General features: G+C 40.8%; 1 protein-coding gene across 27 annotated transcripts in view; it reads left to right on the top strand.

The window, feature by feature from the left end:
- CREB5 (cAMP responsive element binding protein 5) overlaps window positions 1–19043 on the top strand; it is a 394803-nt gene extending 375760 nt beyond the window's left edge. For 11 of the 27 annotated variants that reach the window (XM_070616101.1, XM_070616117.1, XM_070616093.1 and 8 more), the window contains 4 exons: window positions 4683–5006; window positions 9080–9307; window positions 17177–17285; window positions 18156–19043. In XM_070616101.1, the coding sequence (XP_070472202.1) occupies window positions 4683–5006; window positions 9080–9307; window positions 17177–17285; window positions 18156–18319 (825 nt within the window). In that variant the 3' untranslated portion in view covers window positions 18320–19043. Of the gene's footprint in view, window positions 1–4682; window positions 5007–9076; window positions 9308–17176; window positions 17286–17823; window positions 17964–18155 lie in introns of those variants that run through there. The other 16 variants (XM_070616095.1, XM_070616100.1, XM_070616096.1 and 13 more) reach the window with 4 other exon arrangements.
- Window positions 19044–22054: the final 3011 nt, after the last annotated feature.

Below are 22054 nucleotides of genomic sequence, written 5' to 3' on the forward strand. Positions count from 1 at the left end.
CGCTCTCCCGTGCCTTTTCTTGGCATTGGGTAGAATGTTATTTAAAACAAGACACAATTCAGCTTCAAAAAGAAAAATCATTCTGCAAATACAGCTTGGATTCATTTACTGGTCATTTATCATCCCTAAGAGAGTGGGGTACAAATATCTATATTTGGTATATTTTAATGATTTACAGTGCAATGACTCTTGTTGGCACCAGGATACAGAGAAGCAGCAGGCTCTTTAGGACTTTGAGAGGTGCCCCAAACTGTTTAGAAATGACGTGGAGAATATTAAATGTGGCATATGCAGAGCAGCTCGGTAATCATTCATCTTCAGCGCTTTCCTTCAAAGATGACATAGGCTGGTGCTTGGAGGGTGGACTCAACCCCAAGGCCTGAGATTCTCTAAGGGGTGCTTGAAAGTCTTCATTTCCACACTTAAGAGTGTGTTTTTTCTCTCCAGTGCTTTGCAAAAGCTTTAGTTTCATGTGTCTCCCATTTCCTTTGAGTCGTGGGCAAATAATGAGGTGCCTAACTCAGTGCCCAATAAATATTTGTTGAGTGAATAAATAGTTAAATGGAATGTTATAAGCCTTCCTAGTCTTATTGTCTTGGTGTGAGCCATGCAAGAATAGACTTGAAGCAATCAAGTAATTTCCCTTAACAGTACAAGCTAATTATTTGAGAGATGACGATCTGGTGCATCGTATTTATTTGTCAGGCTCCATTTGCTCCTAATTAAAGGTGGAAAAGTTGTTTGTAGCACTGAACCGATAACAGAGTGACCCACTCCTAAATAGCTTTTCAATTGTTCATGCCACACTTTCGGGGAAAATACATCAAGATGAAGTTAATGCACATTCCTTTTGTTCATTTATGTTTTCTTCTTCCTGTTATCATTTTTTAGAGGGCAGGCAGGGTGTGGAGCGGGCAGCTCTTTTGACAGGACTTTTACAGCCCAGCTGCCTGCATGACTTCTATAGTCGATTCTGCCGACTTGGTTGACTGACATCCTCGCTTAGAAATACCACCTGCAGGGATCCAAGGTGACAATGCAGCATCCTCATCATAAGCCTTGGAAAGTTTCTTTCTTTCATCCATTCACTCGTGCATTCCAAAAATATGAAGTCCGTGCCTAATATGCACCAGGCTCTGTGCTAAAGCTGTGAATGTAACACTGAGCAAAATCCAACGTGGTCCCTGCTGTCATGAAGCTTACAATCTGGGATGGTTGATGGCTATTAATTGAATAATCATACTAAAAATCATAGCTACAAAGTGAATTTTAAAAAGAGGAAACATGGTTCTACTGGGACCATGTAACAGGAGCAATTGATTTAGACCAGGAGACCAGGGAGAATTTTACTAAAGAGGAGCCTAGAGCTGAGAGCTATAAAATGTCCGAAGGAAGGGAAAAGCATTTTAGGCAAGAAGACTATCGAATGCAAAAGCCTGTGTGGCCTGTGGGAAGAGCAAGGGCTGCTGGGAAGGCAGGGCCACACCCCATTGTGCCTATGCATAGGCTGTATTAAAGGCTTTGACCTTCATCCTCTGAATATTAGAAAGACAGAAGGGCCATATACCCAAGGGTTAGGAAGTGGGGGCAGGGAAAAGAGATACGTGGACCTTATCAGAACTGGGGGGAATATAAATATCCATTCTTCACAAATATAACAAGGGAGGTGATCATGCCAAGCCCTGGATGATCCTTTGTTGAGTTGAGCTTCCTGGAAATTCTTACCATTTGCCCTTCCCTCTGCCGAGTGTCAGAAAGAGTATCTCTGGATCTCCAGTTGGGTGCTGAGTAACTGTGGGCTGGACTGTGCAAAAATGGCATCTCGTCTTGTCATTTTTTCTAGGCCCTTCTCTCCTTTCTGCCTTTCCATTTGATGATGGGGAGGTGGCATAACAGTTTATTCCAGTTTTCAGCACAGTGTGCCTGGCATGCCTTCTGGCACCTTCTCTCTGGTTTAGGAACAGACTCTGGAGGCAGCACACCTCCACCCCTCTCCCGTGGCATGAGCTTGAGCACATGACTGAGCCTCTCTTTTTGCCTTGCAGGGTGTTCTGAGGATGGGGTGAGTTAATACTTGGAAAACATAGAAAGAGGAGTGGCACGTAGTGAATGCTCAGTTAACGCCAGCCATTAAGTATTTTACGATTTTTGCCATTCGCTATTTTTACCGATATAGAAACGTGTTGAAGATACATAGTTAAAGTGAGAAAAAGCAAGAATACAAAACTATATATCATAAAAGGGCTTGCACAAGTGTATTCTTATAAATGCTAAGGGCGTGTCTGAGGATTCATGATGGTTACGGCTGTGCTTAGAAGGGAAAAGGTGGGCAGGTGGCTTTTGCTTTTTTGCCTCATATTCTTGTAGTTGATTTTTTTTTTTTTTACCATGCAGTTGTATATTTTTAAAATAATGAAATTACAAAGAATAGTTTAGAAAGTCCATCAATACTATCCAATATGTCAATTTAAAAAAAACAAAAATAACGATTTCAATATAATCTTTTTTCATAATTTTTTTCACCCTTAAGTTTGGAGAAATCACTTAGAAATTTTTGTTGGGGTAAAGACACGTGTATCTAAAGTCCAAGAATTCATTTGATTTTCACGTCTTTTGCTTATGTTGTATTCAAATGAGAGCTTTTTAAATCATATGCTAGTATGATCCCACTGCTATAAAATTTTTCTACTTGTTCCTCCATCTCTACAAATGCATATAGAGAATTGTCTGGAATGCTGTTCCCTCACCAAATGTAAACAATGCATTTGGTTCATTTGTTGCTGACTTCATTGTACTTTTAAGCATTGCTTAAATTTTTATAATGAGCATTTTTATAAAAACAATGAAATCATTTCTAAAAATTGGAGATGCAGAGTATTAGTTTACTCTTCTGTTTAGTCATAAACACAATACACAGCATCTAATCTCTTCCATGAATTCAGGAAGCTTAACTTCTTAAGGGTTATCGTGATGAAAGTCAGTAGCTGTTGTGCAGACGTTGCTCGTGAAATAGGAGGCAGGTGGGCTCAGTGGTTACTGAATCAAGTTGTAGGAAATGTTTTCAATGATTATCTAATATTAACATACAGTCTGCCAACCCCTGCCCCCCTTTTTTTTTTCACAAGTGGAGGCTCTTTATGTTTAACTATAAATTTTGATGAATTGAACTGGTATTTATCAGTTGTTCACTCTAACCAGTTGAGAATCATTAATATTGTGTAGGGCTGGAACACGGTCGCTTTGATCATCGTTTAAATACAACTCTTCGTTTTCTCAGTGATTGCACAGCACTATCATCTATCAGATAAGGACACAAATCAGGAGAGAACTTCGAGTCTCCTAGTAAATACTTCATGAAGCCAATGAGAGCTTGCCAACCAGACTCTCATCTCTACAGAAGATACATTTCCAAGGAGTAACTGTATTATACAGTACTTAGCACATTGTGCCCCTCAGGATATGATGATAATTGTCTGTACGAGAAAAAACAATATTGGAGAAACTGGGACTAAGCTGATTACCAACTGACTCTTTAAATCACGGCCAGCAAATGATGGCCCATGAGCCCAATCTGGCCCACCGCCTAATTTTGCACAGTCCACGAGCTAGAATGGTTTTTACATTTTTAAATGATTGGAAAAAAAAATCAAAAGTAGAATGGCAATTCATGTCATGTGAAAATTCTATGAAATTCAAATTTCCTGTCCCTAAATAAAGTTATATGGGAACACAGCATGCTCGTTTGTTTACATACTCTCTACAGCTGCTTTTGCACTAAAAGGGCAGAGTTGAGTAGTTATGACAGAGACCGTAAGGCGTGCAATGATGAAAATACTTACCATCTGACCCTTTATAGAAAATGTATGTTGACTCTTGCGTTAGATTCAGGTGGAAGTTATTTGTGTACATGTCTGTTTGCTTGTTAATGGATAACGCTCTTGTGTTAGAAATATACGTGGCCTGTTGATGTGGCGGTCAGAGAAGCTGTAGAGGTGAAATCCTCCATGTTCTTCTACCTTCCTCACTTCCTTCCCAAAGTCAGAACAAAGTTACTGTGTAAGAAAAATTAGATTATCAGGAAGGACTACGAGAAACATCATGGTAACAAATGGAAGAGACCTACATATTGTCTCCAAAAGTTATGGATTTCTAATCTAATTTGGAGCTTTAAAATAACATTAGTACTGTTCCTGTATTCTAAAATTTGAAGTTATTTCCTCTTTGTGTCCGAGAAATCTTTTGAAAGCCAAAAATCTTTTATTCCTGTGAGCTTCACAAAACACAGTGCGCTCTCAAATGGGCCCTTCGTGCAGTGGCATTATCATGTTGAATGGTTCTGTTTGGTTTACACTAGCATTCAGCTGTCAATGGGATATGATAAATAATTGGAGAGTAAGAAATACTTTTAGCAGAACGTCTAAATCTTGATAGGGTGTCCTGCTTATTTGCTGTAACAGTTGAATTAATTAACATTTATGGCTGACCTTGACCCTCCTACCTACTATAATATATATGAAAATTTGAAATTAATATAAAAGCCATATGGCTACCAGTAAAAAAAAAATGTTAACTATAGTACCATAAAATATTATAGAATTGAAAACATGAGTCATTTTGATTCAAAATCCCCCTTGTGTACATGACTGACCTCAGTTGTCCCCTCTTGTTTTGTTCTGTTTCAGAGGTTGAAGGCCGCATTGACTCACCACCCTGCTGCCATGTCAAACGGGAATATGAACACCATGGGACACATGATGGAAATGATGGGCTCCCGGCAGGACCAGACGCCACACCATCACATGCACTCACACCCACATCAGCACCAGACGCTGCCATCCCATCACCCCTACCCACACCAGCACCAGCACCCAGCACATCATCCTCATCCTCAACCCCATCACCAGCAGAACCACCCACATCATCACTCCCACTCCCACCTTCACGCACACCCAGCACACCACCAGACCTCGCCACACCCTCCCCTGCACTCCGGCAACCAAGCACAGGTAGACCCTTTTCGTGATCGCTTTTCTCCTTTTGGTAAATAGTGCAAGCTCTAATGTGGGGATCATTGGCAGCAACCTTGTTTGACAAGCCCAGGTGTTCTCTCTGACACTCTGGTGAGCTCTGTTAATTTCCTAGGAGGTAATGGTGACCCATAAGACCTACCAGATCATAATTTCTATAAATAATATGGTAAATTTCGGGTCTAGTCTCTAGGTGGCAAATGTAAACTTCAAGTTCTCCACAATCTATTTTTTCAGTGTGTTACAAAGGTAACTCTAAAAAAGTAACACCAATGAGAGGATTAGGAAGAATTTAAGTGTGTGAAGAAAGATGTGAATAAAGAATAAGAAAAATAATTTAATTCTAACTGTGGTTCTGGCCGCAGTGCTTTATAACATGATAGAGACTCAATTTTGTCACTTGTAAAATGGAAGTTAAATACAATGGGCAATCTTCTGAGTAACAGTAAATGTTAAAAATCTAAAGAGTAACAATTCCAGGCAGACAAAGAGGCTTGGTAATGGATGTTAGGGCATAAGGTGCTGTGTTAACGGTGAAGAGAGGTGACTCATTGCACCCAATGCGAAATGCGTTGGAGGGAGCAGACAGAGAGCCAAGCTCCGTAGATGATCAGGTCAAGAGAAAGGCCAAATCTCAGGGGTGGAGAGTCACCAGGAGTGGCTAGAAAGAAAGCCAGCATTTAGACTCAACTGAAAGAGGGTTGGGGGACTGGGCAGACATTATGTCACCCAGCCCAAGAAGAGAGGCGGGTCCGTGTACCCAAGTGAGTTTTAGTAAGTGGATGAAGGGTATGTCTAGGAGCATGGCTAGCTCTAGAAACTTTGGATCTTCAAGCAGGATGACATTTGTCAGTCCCCTCCACCCAGTCCACGCTGCCAGGTTCCTAGCAGCTAGGTCAGAAGGGTGTTGGAAGCTTGGGATCACCAAGTAAGACTTATTCACCATCTCCAACATCATCTGCTTCTGGCTTCACACCAGGCAGCTTTTTGAGCTCTTGAACCCCCTCCTCTAATGCACACCAAACCTGGACAGCCAGCCACAAAATAGGTCATCCGCAAGCAACTCTCTAATCTATTCAGTAGATAAGCTTATTCATTAGGTCAGCTTATTTCTGCAAAGGTTCTTAGAGGAATTTACCTAGCAAATAAGAGTGCAGGCTTTGGAGTGAGAAAACTTTTAATTTTCCCGCCATACTTGCTGTGTGGCTGTGGTCAGTCAATTAAACTCCCTAAGCCTCAGTTTTCCCATCTGCAAAATGGGTAATGATAGACTAAACTCATAGACTCTTACGAGTATTAAATGAGAGAATGTCTGTAAAGCCCTTAGCACAGTTTTCAGTGCATTAGTCATGGTTAGTTCCAAACCAATGTAATGTGATAGAAGTTTAGCAAGTAGTTTAGCTGCAAAATGCTATGTAAAGCGCCTTTTTAGCTGAATGCCATAGCAGGACATGTATTTAGAAGAGAGGAAGAAAACTTCAAGGTCAAAGATAGGCAAATAGATGCACATGTGTACAGACTTATTTTTTAAGGAAAAGCATAGCATCAAATTTTGGTTGCCTTTGTGGACAAGTTATTTGACAGACAAGTTTAACAGTTCGTTGAATATAAAAGCCATTCATTAGCTAATTACCAATTAGACAATTGCCCTCCATTTCAAGTCAGTAAGTGGCCAATTGTATATGCAATTAGTTAATTGCTATTATAATTAGCTGGGCAAACAATTTCTTTTTTTAATCCTACACTAAAAAGAAAGAGTCCAGATTGGTCATGTTAAAATTTGAACAAGATCATTTAGACAGTATTCAAACTGCCACTATTAAATTGTATTAACTTGGTTGATTACTGAGATCTTGTCATGTTGCTTAAGTATATGATTATCAGAACAGTAGGAATAGAAATTTATTAAAGTCCTTCCAACTCTGAGATCCTAAGATGACTTGGAATAAATTCTGTCTTTTTGAAATCACAAGTCATTATTCATGATCAAAATTTTCAGAGTGCTTATGCCAACAGAATTCCATTTTTAGATAAAAGGATAAGTAACAATATTTAGTAGGGACACAAATTCTGGTCTTAGAGTTGTATTTGCAATCTCTCCTGACTTTTATGATTCTCTCGCATATAAGGATGTGATTTCAGAGCCATTTCAGTGTCATTCCTCGGCCACCAGGAATTTCTCTTAACCAAACCACACCTTGACCTCTGAACCTGGACTGAGTCTGAAACCACCACAGAACTTACCCCTTTGGTTAAGGCACCGGAATACTGTCAGTGGGTAACGGTTGGTTGAAGTTAGGATGGGAGAATACAGTATTAAAAGAGGTCCCTGGAATGGAGATTAAAACTCAGTTTTGCCTACTTGAGAGTCTTGTCTATAGCTGGCAATTAGAGATCACTAATTCACAAAAAGAAATGCTAACGGAAAAAATAGGCAAGTTAGCACGGTCCGTCCTAATGCTCAGCTTTGAAGTAGTCAGCCCAGAAGTTGGCATTGAAAGGACAAGTGCTAAACCTTTGCCAGTAACAAAGATTATACCTGCAGCCACAACTCTGGTAAGCAGGCCCTCAGTCAATTTCTTTCGTTATTCCTCTATGATAGGGAGGAGAGGAATCGCCAATAAGCAGTTTTAGAAAGTGTCTTTTCTCTAAATAAAATTACTGAGATGCAGTCCACCTCAATCCTGAGCCTGATTCTTTTACACTTGGTCATATAAGGTTTGATAGAGTCCAGGATTAAAATGCATCACCGTCAGTCAGCTGATGTCAACCGGTAGCCATGATTCGTGAGATTACAGTCATTCTGATTGGTTTCAATCATAGGGTTGCAGTGCGGTAGGAAAGGTGCTGAGCTTCATTTTAAAAACTTTTTGCCTGTTATTTCTATGGGTTAAATGTCTCTTGTAAAACAACTTTATAGTATTACAGCCATAAGCCTGAGTGACTGAGAAATGAGAGGTGGGGGGAAAAAAGCATCCTTTATTGAGAATTGAGAATGAAGGAAGGGAAGGAGTGAAGAGCATTGGGAAAAGCATTAAGTGTCCAGACGCATAAAGTGAACGTTTGTAGAAATTTCACTAGGTACTGTGTGTCTGCCTCATGAAGGGAAATAAAACTGTATGTGTAGGAGTCTCCCAAACCTCAGATGTTGCTGAGCCTCATGCAGACCTTACAAGGAATCTAAAAGCAAAGAAACATTTTTAATAAAGTGCTTTGCCACTCCTAGGATTTCCTTATAATGTAAGTATACAGTGATGCACAACCACCCTGCCCTGTCGCACAGCCATGGTGTGTAACAAGGCTCAGCGCTGCCTCAGACGTTGATTGCATCCTTTCAAAGGCACTGCTTCCCGGTCACCTGGAGAGGCCTCCTATAACTCCCTCCACCTTCGTCAAAGCTCGGAGGAGCAGGCAGACCCATCTGGAGTTTGCAGGTCCAGCTAGTCCTTTTCATTAAGCACTGTGAAATAGTGAAAATAGGAGTTCAACTGTTTTCCTGGCTTCACGGGGTTCTTTTGATAGAAGTCACAGTGGCGATGATGTCTCAGAAGTGTATTCTGGAAACATGGTTTTAACACCATCCAAATGAAAGGTGCTCACAGCCTGCCCAGAAGGAGATTCCTGCAGATGACAGGAGACTCATCAATATTGTGACAATAACCCTGACCTCTCTGTTTTCACCTGTAGCCATACATTAACACTTTAAAATTTTAAAGTACACCTTAAGTAAAATATTTTTAATATCTGAAGGAGGAAAGCTGTCTCCTCTGCCCTGATTCGGTCAAATGCCTGTCAGGGAAAAATCTACTTGACTCCATTTTCACGAGTCATTCTTATATCTTGCCAAAGTATCATAGACAATAGCTCGGCGATGCTTTTTCTTTTCATGAGTGTGATTTCATTGTTTACTTCGTTCTTAGGAAACAAGTATGATATGCTTTCTAAAGCAAGTGATTCTGTGCTTTGTATTACAACCCCGGCTTGGGTTTCTTCCCTGACCAACGTCTTCCTTTCTTATCCCCATCACCCCACCCGCGCCCCGTTCCCAGCAGGTTTCACCAGCCACACAACAGATGCAGCCAACCCAGACAATACAGCCGCCCCAGCCCACAGGGGGGCGCCGGCGAAGGGTGGTGGATGAGGATCCTGACGAGAGGCGGCGGAAATTTCTGGAACGGAACCGGGCAGCCGCCACCCGTTGCAGACAGAAGAGGAAGGTCTGGGTGATGTCACTGGAAAAGAAAGCAGAAGAACTCACCCAGACAAACATGCAGCTTCAGGTGCAGGCCACTGTCTCTTTCCTCAGGACTCAAAGGCGCTGTGTACAGTTGGCATTTCCTGTCCCAGCAGGCGCTTGTTGACCTAAGCAGTAACATCACACGTTAGCCCACAGAGAACTGTAGGCTTCCTCCTCCAGCTTTATTAACTCTGGGACGCTCTACAAAACAAAATAACCCTCCAGTTTTAAGTCAATCTGCCTGTAAAGCTCTGAGGAGGGAGAACCCGCCCGACTAAGTTTTAGGGCTGGGAACACAGGCTTTGGTCAGACAGAGGTTCGAACTCTTGTTCAGCAGTGACTTGTGTTTAACCTCTCTGGCTCTCAGTTTTCTCATCTATAAAATGGGAATAATAAGCTCATAGAGTTGTTGAAAGGAATAAATGAACTGTGTCTACAAAGCAACTTTTCCAGTGCCTGACACATAATAAATCTGCAACTGAAAGGCAGCTCTTTATAGTCAGTGAGGGAGGAGTTGGCTTCAATTTGCACGAGGTTATCTATATTTTGTTTAAGGCAGGAAAGGAAGGCTTGTAGTTATTATTTTGCTGTGTAAGAAAAGGCATGTCTCCAGCTCATCCTCAAACTCAACAAGATTTGAATTTTGCCTGATTTTTGCTTTTTATGGGTAGCTCAGTTAAGGACATTTTTATAACAAGGCCACTTCTGGGAGTGTTTGAAAGAAGGAGAGGAAACTCCAGTCCCCAGGGCTTCTCCAGCAGACTTCATGCCATGCAAATGATTCAGTTCAGGGCATCATACTGTGTTCTAAAACAAAAGGGAGAGCGCTGTTCCTTAGCAGGAAAAAAAAAAAAAACAACTAAATGGGTATGTGATGAACAGTCTAGAGATAGGAGTAAGATGGATTATAGCCCGGTGCTTCCAGGAGCAGAGAGAATGGCTAAAGAGTGGAGGGAAGCAGGGAAAGATCGCCACAGATAGACAGACTCTGCACCTCAGGAGTTCTGAGGTCTCCTTCACCTTCCCCCACCTGGTTCTCTGTGCATCCTCAAAGAGGAGCAGTCAGGGTACCAAACCCCCAAAGTCCTTGCATATTTAATTCCATTAAATGGAAATGGCCTTGGGGCATCCAGCGTACAAATTGAAAATATACAAAGAAAGTTTGGGATATACAGGGACTGAATGTCATAATTTATGGATGTTCACTTTTTCCCCTAAATTTATTGTTCTTTTGGTGATAGACATTAGAAAGAAACTGGGAAAACATGTATAGCAGATATGGGGGAGTAAGATGATAATTCCTCCCACTAGCTTGTATGCTACAGGAGGTGGGGGCTGTTTCTTACTACCCCCTCCCCCCTCTACCCATCCCCTGTTTCTAGTATAGTTTCCAGTGCATGGTGAGTTCTCGAGTGTATACACTCAATATCTGTTTGTTGAATAAATGAGTGAGTTCCCCATCTCTGGTATGTCCAAGCACTGGCTGCCTGACCACTTGGCAAGGATGTGATTGAAGGGAGTCAAGCCACAGTGGGATGGCTGGACACAAATACTTCAAAAGTCACTCCAACTTGAAAGTCTGTAACTCTAGAATCTGGCAGACGCAGTAGTATGTGAGAAGCTTTTAGGTAGAACATGGATAAACGCTTTCAATATTAATAGTAACCATGTTTTTATTTTTATGTGTATTGAAGAATGTAATTAAAACATCAAACCTTCACTTTCACAAATACTATTGGTAAGGATGAGACGAAATCATTAAAAAATGAGTTAATTTGTACAAACAGGTTAAGTAAATAAAAGTTCTAGTGTATGTGAACCTAGCAAATATTATAGTAGTGGTTCTGTGTTGACTGAAGTGTGGGAATGCCTAGAATTTGCAGCCAGTCCTGAGGTCTGCATGAGGACCATGAAAATGTACAGGTTTTCTCAATCTTGGCACTATTGACTTTCAGGTACAATAATTCTTTGTTGTATCGTGCTCGTTGTAGATATTTAGCAGTATCCTTGACTTCTACCCACTAGATATCAGTAGCATCCTCTAACTCACCACCAAGTTGTGACAATCAAAAAGTCTCCAGACATTGCCAAATGTCCCCTGTGGGGGAAAAATCACCCTTGGTTAGGTGACGAAGCCATGAAGGAGCCAGGAGCCAGCTGGCACGTATCAGACACTTACAGATGTTTAAATCAGTTTTAACCCAAACGAGTCCTTGCAGAATTACTCCAGCATATTGACTACGGTCCTAGCACATGAAAACGTGGAAGGTTCATACCAGAGAGCCAGGAAATGTAAGGATGCTGGTTTACTTTGAGATCAGACATGTTCATTACTTGGTATATGCGTATATACTACTGCATTTACAAAATACATAAGGTAAGTTTCCCCTTTACGAGATCCTAAGCCGTTAATTTTCACGTTTCTTCAGCCACAGTGGCTCAGGAAAAGAGATACTAGCATTCTAGCCCCTGAAGATCAGGGGGAAAAAGTCCTGTTGAGACCATTCGACAGGCACTGATATTTTTGGTTCTTAAAGCAGTGCCCGAGAAAGGGACGGTCTCTGTAAAGACTAAATTGTTGGTGTTTTCCAGCCATGGCTTTGCTTCAGAAGGACAGAAACCACAAGGGTGCCATGTTTTCTGTGATGCTGAGTGCTCTGCGCCGTGCCTCGTGATGCTGGATAGGATACGCACATTCTGCTACCTTTGAATGACCCTTTCCCTCTCACTGGATCTTTGTCAAAAGAAAAAGGTGTCTCTCTTGAGGCTGGTCCAGTGAGCCAAATTTTAAGTAAACAGAAATGGAAGGTGCTAAGTAAACAAACTCCAGCCAAATGGAATATCCAAGGTCTGGATGGCCAGCTGCCACTTTTGAGTTGTTTTTCAGCATAGAAACTTCTAGTTAGGCTGCAGAGTTTCAGATTGGAAAAATCAGACCTAAGAAAACAAAATCAAACCCTCAGACTTCATTTCCTAGTCTCACAACAAATCTCTACCCAAGAGGTCAACAGAGGTATAGGAATTGGGGGAAATTTAGAAACCACTCGAGCTGACATTTTATACAGGGAGAAACTGAGGCTCAGAGGACACGAGGAGACTTCCTAGAAGGCACACAACCAGCAAATAGCAGGAGGAGGACCCAAGCAAGTCTTCTCTTGACCTAACCCACTGCTCTGTGATCCTGCCTTCTAGAAAGTTCTTAAACTAAAGGAATCCACATTCTTTTCTCTGACAGAGTGGCTAAGATCAGCTCTAAATTCATCAGCTGCTGAGGTGGTGCTCAGTGGATTGTTTGTGTTCAGTATATGATATGGAAATCATCTGGTCACCCATGGAAATAATTGCTTTTCGTTTTTAGTGCAAAGACACATGGCCTAAGTCGCTGCTGAAATTTTAGACACATGAGCCCAGGTTGGGACTTGGCAAGAGAATAGGCCAGATGGGAACTGTTGCTTTACAAATTGAAAGTCCTTTGTTTTAGAATGAACCAAACCTGGCCTCAGCTAAGCGACAACAAAAAAAAAAAGCAGGGGAGAGGGGTTATATTGGAGAGCCCATTTTGATAATTATTTTTTTGGCACAGTCTACTGTTTGCATCAAAAAGCATTCTGGGTTTAGCATATTAACAATATGACATCCCCAAAGCCAAAAACTGCCAATGTAGCTATTAGGGACTTCTCAGAGTGCCTGTTAAAGTCTGTTATTATAGCATTGAATGTCTCTATAGGGGTGCTACTTCATCCCAAATCAACCTGTGGGTTTAAGAACAGATTAATCCAACTGCATCTACCCTCTTACAGCCCCTATTTAAATGGCTAACTGCTTCAGAACAGCAAACCCAAACTAGTTTAGAAAAATGAAAAAGAGAAGGGCCGATTTCAGGAGGAGAATCAATACTGATCATTAATCCTTTGCTTTTGCAGAGTATTTTTATATGAAGACCTAGAACTATTATTATAACCTACACGGGGGAGTGAAAAAATTGAGGCTTTGCCTGGATTCATAAAGCAGGGTCATTCAGAGTAAGAAAATGCTTCCAAAAGTCCTGATTTCTAATACCCTACCAGGACTGCAGGATACGGTTGATTTCTTTCAAGCGTTTTGAAACATTTGCTATCTGGTTGTTCTCTTCCAAAATGAATTGAAGGAGATTCTATTTATGTTGTCTTGAAAAGGATTTTTATTTAAAACAAACATAGTCTAGTATTTGTGCACTTCCTACATCCGTCAGTCTATCAATATGAATCTTTGAGATGACTATGCATTTGCACAGCACACGAGTCACTGCTTTCTCCAGGCCAGCGATCCTTGACCTTTCTTAACCCAAAGGCTCCCTCATGGAAGCTGATGGAGGGCTCTGTAGACTCTCTCAGCAATGTGGACACGTGGAAGCACACAAAATTTTGCGCTAAAATGAAACTATGAATGACGTTTTGGAATCTGCACTGACAAGATTTGAGAGCACAGCAGGTTCCAGAACTGGCTCTCTTAGGAAATAGAAGACTTGAAATATAAGCATATTTGAGAGTACCAAAAGTAGGTAATTAATGAATAAAAAATCAAAACCGAGTCCTTCATTAGATTATTAGGTAATGAGCTTTCTCAATAGAAGGCAACACAGAAACACTTGTAGAATAAAAAACGATCTTGCTGGAAGGAACTAGAGAACTAGTCCAGCCGTCTTGTTCTACACTAGGTTGGTGTGACAATTTGGGAAGCTAAACCCTATTATTCTCAACCCCTACTTGAGAGTTCCTTTTTCTGCTGGAAGCTGCCCCATGGATTTCTGTTGCTTCTGTGGCCATTAGACTTTTATTTAGTCCTTATCAGCATCATTAGTTATGTGTGTATGATCTAAATGAGAGGCTGATTGTTCTCCCCAGAGAATATTAATGAGCATTCATTTTCCAACCATAACACAGCTAAATAACATAATTACTAACACATTACATTAAGAAATATGTCCATATCCACATGTATCTTTAAATGATGTCAGTTTTCATGGTACTCTCCAGGTTCCTACATTTTTCCAGACCCTCACAATTCCCTGGACTTCAGTTTCTATATTTACAATGTATTGGTTTATTAATGAAGTGCTTTGCTATCCATAGACACAAATGCCACTAAAGTCGTCTATTTTGTATGGGGCTTTGGTTGTAGACTGGGACACGACATATCCTGTTCGTGGTGGTGATTGGTGCTGTTTATGTGGCCTCTCATGGAAGCAAAAGGTTGATTGTGAACTGGTTTGGGGTGTGCCAAGTGTTATAGGCAGTTAGCTCCTTGCAATTGTAGAAACCCAGTGAACGGAATTCAAAGTGTTTTCTTAAGGAAGGGGCAATGAACATTTTGTGCCTGGGAGATCGAACATTGCCGGGAAAAGTTGTGACTGCCCAGGACATGGTGGAGGAAGAAATGGAGACTAAAATCAACTTCTCCAAGACAGCCGCCAAGTAGGATTGTTTTTTCTTCCAGAATTATAAGAAAGGAAGAGATTCCTGTTTCACTTTAAATAATTTACTTACTTGTTGTTTCCTCGGTCACAGTAGAAAAGTGTGGCTGGATTCACTGAAACTTGGAGCTGGACTCTGTTTTCTAAGAACCATTGTCTGCATTATCTGCAGCTGAGTTTCTCGTTTGGGTGCAGGTGTCTAACAGTTGTGATTTCAAAAAAGTATTACTTCTAGAGTCCAAATGCAAATAATACGACATTTCATTTTGAGGCCAAAAACATATATAGTATTCACACTTAGTTTTCTTTTCCTCCTTTTTTGTTTTGTTTTTGTATGTTTTGTTTTTAACCAGGGGTTGCCTTCTACTTAACAGTCTGAAAATAACTTTCTTCTACACAAGCTATTTCAAGCAGAGGGAGAGCTGAGAAAAACAAGGAAGGCTGTCTGAATTAAATGGGCATAAAATCAGAGAGGAAAGAATTAGTGTTTAAGGCTAAAATAAATTGTCCTATAAATAAAGTTGTTCCCCTGACCCCAGAATTGACAAGGGTCACTTTTGGCTTTGACAGGGCCCCTTATCAATCACACTCGTTTGGAGGTGGGAGGTGCAATTTGCTTTCCTGAATGTTCTCAGATTTAAGAGCAATTTTCCTGTGCAATTAAGTGATTTATTCATCATTAATGCTAATTTCTCAGATAGGCATTTTTATTTGGTAAAGTTTGCAGGAGAAAGAGAAAAGCTTTTGTAGCCGAGATTTTTATTATTTTGTTACTTATGTTACTCAACATTTGATTGCTTATAATGTATTTTGCAAATGAATTTGGAAATGGGAGGTAGTCTTTAAAACAAGTTTCAAAAAAATTCTTTTAATTAACTTCTAGAATCCCAAAGTTACTTTTCTAGGTGATAAATACATGCCTGAAAAGCCAAGTTCATATTGAAAGTGTAGCTACGACTTAATGACAGCAATGTTAAAACGCCCTTTTCTGTGTGTTTTTTTAAGTTTCCTACATGCGGAGCATAATGCCTGGCAGCCACAAATGAACACTGGCCAGAGAGGGGGTATTTTTTATCACAACTGTAAAAAGGCTTATTTGAGATGATGCTATGTTTATAGTTTACTTTTATCAAGTGGGAAGCACCTTGGAACCAACCACCTACACTACGTTTGTATTTGCAGACAGTAGTGCCAAGTAAATCATTCCACAAAGCTGTAAACCTGTCTTTGTGAATTCCTACAAAACGTGGAGATTTGAGGCACTTATCTGAGTAAATAAGAAAAAAACACAATCCACAACACCCTGCTATTCAGGGGGAAGAAGTTTTTAGAATGAAATTAGCCAAACTAGTTAATGAACCGATCAAATTAATTCAATCATGGCCCAGAACTCATTGTCCTTTACCTCTGTGGTTTGACCTCATTCCACCAGGAGAGGACCAATATTTGCTCCATGGGCTTCCATGCCTTCTGCTAAGTGGGCGTCAGGCAGGGGGACATGCTCCGTTGAACTGGAGCCCATTTGGAAATTTCTAGTGGGAAATCTGATGGTAGATTAGTCAGTTTATTCTGAGGCATTTCAGTTTGAAGCCACTGATTCTGCCACACAATTCTTTCCAAGGCGTGCCTTGCATTCGCCTTCTCCTCATACTGAATGTCAACTTGAGCTTGTAGGACAGCATGAAGAGGATTATTATAATAGCTGAATTTATTGAACGCTTAGTATGTGCTGGGCATTGTTCTGAGTGTTTTACATCTATTACCTCATTTAATCCTCACAACAACTCAAAGAACTTTGTACTGTTTTTTGTTTTTTGGTTTCTTTTGAAGAAGATTAGCCCTGAGCTAACATCTGCCACCAATCCTTCTCTTTTTGCTGAGGAAGACTGGCCCTGAGCTAACATCCGTGCCCATCTTCTGCTACTTTATATGGGGGATGCCTGCCACAGCATGGCTTGACAAGTGGTGCATAGGTCTACACCTGGGATCCGAACTAGCGAACCCCAGGCCACCGAAGCAGAATGTGCGAACTTAACTCCTGCACCACCAGGCAGGCCCCCGAACTTTGTGCTGTTTTTAATAGCCCTTTTATAAACAAGGTTGCTGGAGCTCGGCTAGGTTATGTTACCTGCCTAGAGTCAGCCAGTAAGTGTAGAGTGGAGATTCCCCCACAGGTAACCTGACTCCAGAGTACACCACCTAGAGGGTGTGCTCTGGACTTTTAATAGGATTCAGCTCTTGAGTTAATACCTAGTCTCTTCAGAAAGCCCTTGGTAAATGTGAGGGCCAAATTGAAGGCAAGCTACAGATTTCCAGGTGAATCCCGTTAAACAATGTTCTTAATATAATTGGGACATAAGAGAAAAGAAAAGTTTGTCAATTTGATTGTTGAAAGTGCACAGGACCTTAGGTTTGTATTCTCTAGTTTTCTCAACATGGCTTTGATATGTCTCTTTCCAGAATGAAGTGTCCATGTTGAAAAACGAGGTGGCACAGCTGAAACAGTTGTTGTTAACGCATAAAGACTGCCCAATAACAGCCATGCAGAAAGAATCACAAGGATATCTAAGTAAGTCATTGACTTCTTTGCTTTTTTTAGTGTCCAATTTTTTGCCACTAATTTTGCATTGGATTTTATGGAAAGAGCAAAAGTAAAGTGTAGATTGCACACCCAGGCAGGTATCATGCTAGAATTCTCGAGTGGCTGCCAGACTATTGCACCAGGGGGAATCCTTCTTTGCTGACCCCTCCGTCACCATGCCCACCACATCCTGATAATTTCTGGCTAGACTTTCCCTGCAGCAAGTAGGAGAATGGCCTGCTGGAGCCCAGTTGTGGGCTAGCAGTCTTCCAGAGAAATCCAGGGGATGGGAAACAGGCATTGGGTGAATCTCATCCAGTGCCTCAGCATATGTTGCATGTTATTCACTGGCCTGAAAAGCTAGCGACCTTATCTCAGTTTACCAATACGTAAAATGGATCCCTTTTTCTAGACTCCAGTTTCTGTACCTGGAATGTCAATAGGTTAAATACTAGTCAAGTAGGGGATGGTGGGAGGAGCAAGGATTCATGGCTGAAGGTCAATTTATTTTCAAATAATTTTTTAGATTGAGCAACACAGATTCTCCCACCACATGTGAGTATTTTTCCACGTTTGATATATTTGAAAATACAAGATGGGGAAGTTCCTGTACCACGACTCAAACACATCAAGTCATTTTGCTGATCTAGATAGCATGGCTTTGCTTGTAGTTATAAACCGAGAAAGCATAAGCTTTGTGACTACAGTTTAAAATAAAGTTTTGAAAAGCACCTCCAGGAGAAAATGTGTGAAATTCTTCTGTTTCTACTAAACGTTTAGTAATATTTTTCGGAGGAGTCCACGAGTCCACCGCAGAAAGAGCTATATTGGCGTGTGTGTCTGTGTGTTTCTCCCCAGGTCCGGAGAGCAGTCCTCCCGCGAGCCCTGTGCCGGCTTGCTCTCAGCACCAAGTCATCCAACATAACACCGTCACCACCTCCTCGGCAGTCAGCGAGGTGGTAGGAAGCTCCACCCTCAGTCAGCTCACCACTCACAGAACAGACCTGAATCCCATCCTTTAAAATGCACGGGTCAGACCTTGCCTCCAAGAAGAGCTGTCGCATATCATGCGTTCTTTCTTTTAAGGGCATTTTTAGAATTAACTCAGACCTGGAAGACTCCTCAGCCCTTCAAAGACTGGCTTTCATTTTTATAGTTATTATGGAAATGTTGTCTTTTATACTTAGTTATATAAGAAAAAAGGGAGTTATTGCAATTAATATCTATCAGCTTGGGAAATGCTTTGGTGCTTTTCTCCAATTTTCTGGTACCAGTTACTTGTTTATAAACTGAACTCTTTCTGTATATAGTCATGGTTTCATTCTTATCAGTCCAACCCTTTGCCTGAAACATTGAATCTTGTTAAACCGCAGCTTTTAGCCAAAATGAGGCATAAGTTGAGTAAACAGATGCAAGTGGGTGGGAAGTCTGATGACGTCATGATGCATGTTGAGTTTGCGCTGTGATGTCGCCAGAATCCCAGATAAATACAGAGCCTTTTCCACAACTTTTTTCCTTACTATAAAAAATTATAAGATCCATTGACATCCAAATAAAACCACCAAGCATCTCACCACCTCTCCTCCTCCTCTTGGTCCACTTCCTTGATGCCCAATTTTCCTCTCCATTTCCACTTTTTCCTGGGCTCCCTATTTACTTCATTTTTACTTTCTTCTGTTTTATTCTTTTCCCCCTTTAGCATTGCATGTCAAGAAGAAAATAATCTTTAAAGAAAAAAAAAACAAACCTCAAAAATGTGGATCTAGCCATTGCTTCCCTTACCCGTGACCCACAGCTGGAGTTCATTCGACTCTCGCCTTTTACAAAAAAGTAACCAGGAGATGTTTAATGTGCCTGATTTAATGTTTTTAATAATCAGAGCAAATAAAAGGTGGCTTAGCCATCCGGGAAGCACTGGTGACTGCCAGCTCTGGAGACACTAGGGAGGAGAGCTTTGTAAGCCTCGATTGTGAAAGTCCAAATTCTGATGCGGGCTATAACATCACACCCTCGAATTACAACTGGTTTTATATGGCCTGTCTCTAATGTTGAAAATCCATGTACTATATAATAATTCAGAAGGGCTCTATTCACTACACAGATTACATTGTTCAATCATCAGCTGCTAATAGCCTAAGATTTATTGTTATTTTTTTTTCTTAAGCCGATGGAACCAGCTTTGCTGTTCTGGTGGGTGAAAGTAGACGAACTACTGGATGAACAAAGAGAGAAGGAAAACCGAGCGTTTCCCTAGGGGTGCTTTCCGCCCTCCCACCACAGTGAAGGCGCTTCTTTGGCTGCTGAAAGAATCCCATGGATATGGCTACTCCACTCTTCCAAATAATTCTGATTTCTATTTTCAGCAACATTTGAAAAGCAGATAGTCCCCAACCACAGTTGTGCCTCCTTGAAACAAGCCAATCTACTGTGCTAAAGTTTTAATGTCGCATCTCACAAATAACAGGGGCTAATGTTTCCCTCTAGCAGTCTAGACAGGTGCTGGTGTTTCATCTCCATTTGAATGCTTGACCTCCTAACATGAGTGTGTGTGTGCGTGTGTGTTCATGGGATTTAAAAGAATCGTATTTTACAAAAGGTGTAGCTTTTATAAGAGTTCAGAAAAGGGAAGGACGTGTTTTTTTTCTCTCGCTATAGTGTAAGAATCTATTTTGGAGAAAAAAAGAAATATGAGGGTCGTGAAGCATGATTTTTATAACTAGTTTCAGGTTTAGCTAATAACTTACTTTTTAAATCAATATTTATCAACAATCTTTTCCTGTATGCAGTGCTTTCAAAAGAAAGTTTTAAGTATCCAGTGAAGCTCATAACTTAGATATATGGTCTAAAAGTCAAAACAAAAGCAAAAAGAAAAAAAAAGGAAAAGAGAAAAAATGCAAAAGGATTTTCTATTATATTTTAGACAAACATATCATTTTTAAGTATTTTAAATACTGAATTCATAGTTTGTTTTGTTTTGTTTTGAACCCCGGCAGTAAGAGTTGAACAGTTTAACCTAACTGGCTTCCTAAGAATGTTTAAGCTTTAGCTAAAAAAGAAGCTAACGTTCTTATCTCTATTTTGAAATCAAAAATAATTTCTTCAAAACTCCTTTCTAGGACCTTCCATGTGTCCCCTTGAAAAGGAAAAAGAGCTCATTGAAATGTTTGTTTGAGTTTTTAAAATTTTTGGTTTTTATTTAATTTTTTGCTTTAAGTAAACAAAAACTTTTCTTTCTTTACTGCATGCATAGCATTTAATGAAACAGGATTTTCTAAAAATCCTCTGGTAACATCAATGTCCAGGTAGTGGGCTCTCACTAAAATGATGGTTTACTTTACTTCTGTTCCACCTCTTGATTGAAATATTTTGTTGTTAAACCGAAAGACTCTGCAGTTAAGAACTTGCCTGGGTTTTCCTAATTCAGCAACTTGACAGTTTGACTGATGTGCATTATATATAGCTCAATTATGTCTGTTTTTTATGCTAAGTAGGCAAACCAACCACACACGTTAGCAAACGGGCCTCAACGTATAATTAGATTGCACTGTCTTCTTGTTATACTCAGGTCCTTAGGTATGTTCATTAGCAGCGCGGAAATACAGTCAATGAAAGATGCCAATAGTTGTCAGAGCTTCTTGAAATCCCGAGCTGAAAGGCTCACTGGTCAAATCCAACACTTGGCTTATCAATTTTAAGTATTTCACTTGAAGGCCCAGCCTTCACCAGACCATGGAATAATCAGTCTGCCAGAAAATCCCTCCTTCTTGCCCTACAATTTTTGCCAATCTGAGAAAACATCTTCTTTCTACCCCACTCTCCTCCGCCACTCAGTTACGGGGTCATCCATCCCTGCTTTCACACATCAGTTGTAAAGACCTTCAGAGCAGCCATCCTGAGGAGGGCGGGCCCTGCAGCTCTGCCTCTCCTCATTCGTGTGTGGCTTTTTTTATCGGCTGGATCTGCCTCTGAAGTCACTGCCAGCCTCCCTGGAAACTTCTACAGTGCCTGCCCTGCCTTATGTGACGGGAGTGAACAACGTAGATAGTTTCACCTGATAGCATTTCTACCAGGTGACTCCTCACCTAAATTGAGGCATCCACATCTTAATTGTTTCTCCTTAAGAGTTTTCTCAGCATCTGCCGGGACAGGTATGGTGAAAATTCCAGCCGTGGATGAATGTACTCATTTTCAAGCCTGGCGTTAGGTCGGGTGTCTTCCCTTTACACTCCCACTCATCCCTCTCCTACCTCCACGTCAGTGTCTGCAAGTCACACTCCTAACACAGCCTGTGGGACACGAGCAGTGTGTGTGCTGTCACCGCACGCGTTATTATAATTAGGGTGACTTACTCGGAGCAGATGCTCTTGGAGCCTATCCGGCCAATGAAATCAAACACAGCGCGTGTTCTGAACAGAGGTGCGTCAGTGGTGAATGTTCAATTGGCTGTTGCCTGTTAGTTAAGTACTCGCTAGTGTGTTAGTTGAGTTTGTCATTAAAATCTTAAACCAGCTGCAGTAAAAGACCAGCCTTTGGCTGGGGGGTTTTAAGCATCAGTAACTGCTATAAAACTAGCCATCCAGTTAGGATAGAATGTGCTTCTTTCTGGTTAATAAAAACCATCTAAGAAAAATATATATGTATGTATGTGTGTATACAGTGGAATTCAAGGACCAAAGCAAAATTTGAACAAGAATCTATTAATTTAGAATTTTATAAGATATTTATTAATAAATGTTATTTTTAAACATTCCATTTGA

This window comes from Equus przewalskii, chromosome 4, assembly GCF_037783145.1.
Source record: "Equus przewalskii isolate Varuska chromosome 4, EquPr2, whole genome shotgun sequence".
Taxonomy (NCBI): Eukaryota; Metazoa; Chordata; class Mammalia; order Perissodactyla; family Equidae; genus Equus; species Equus przewalskii.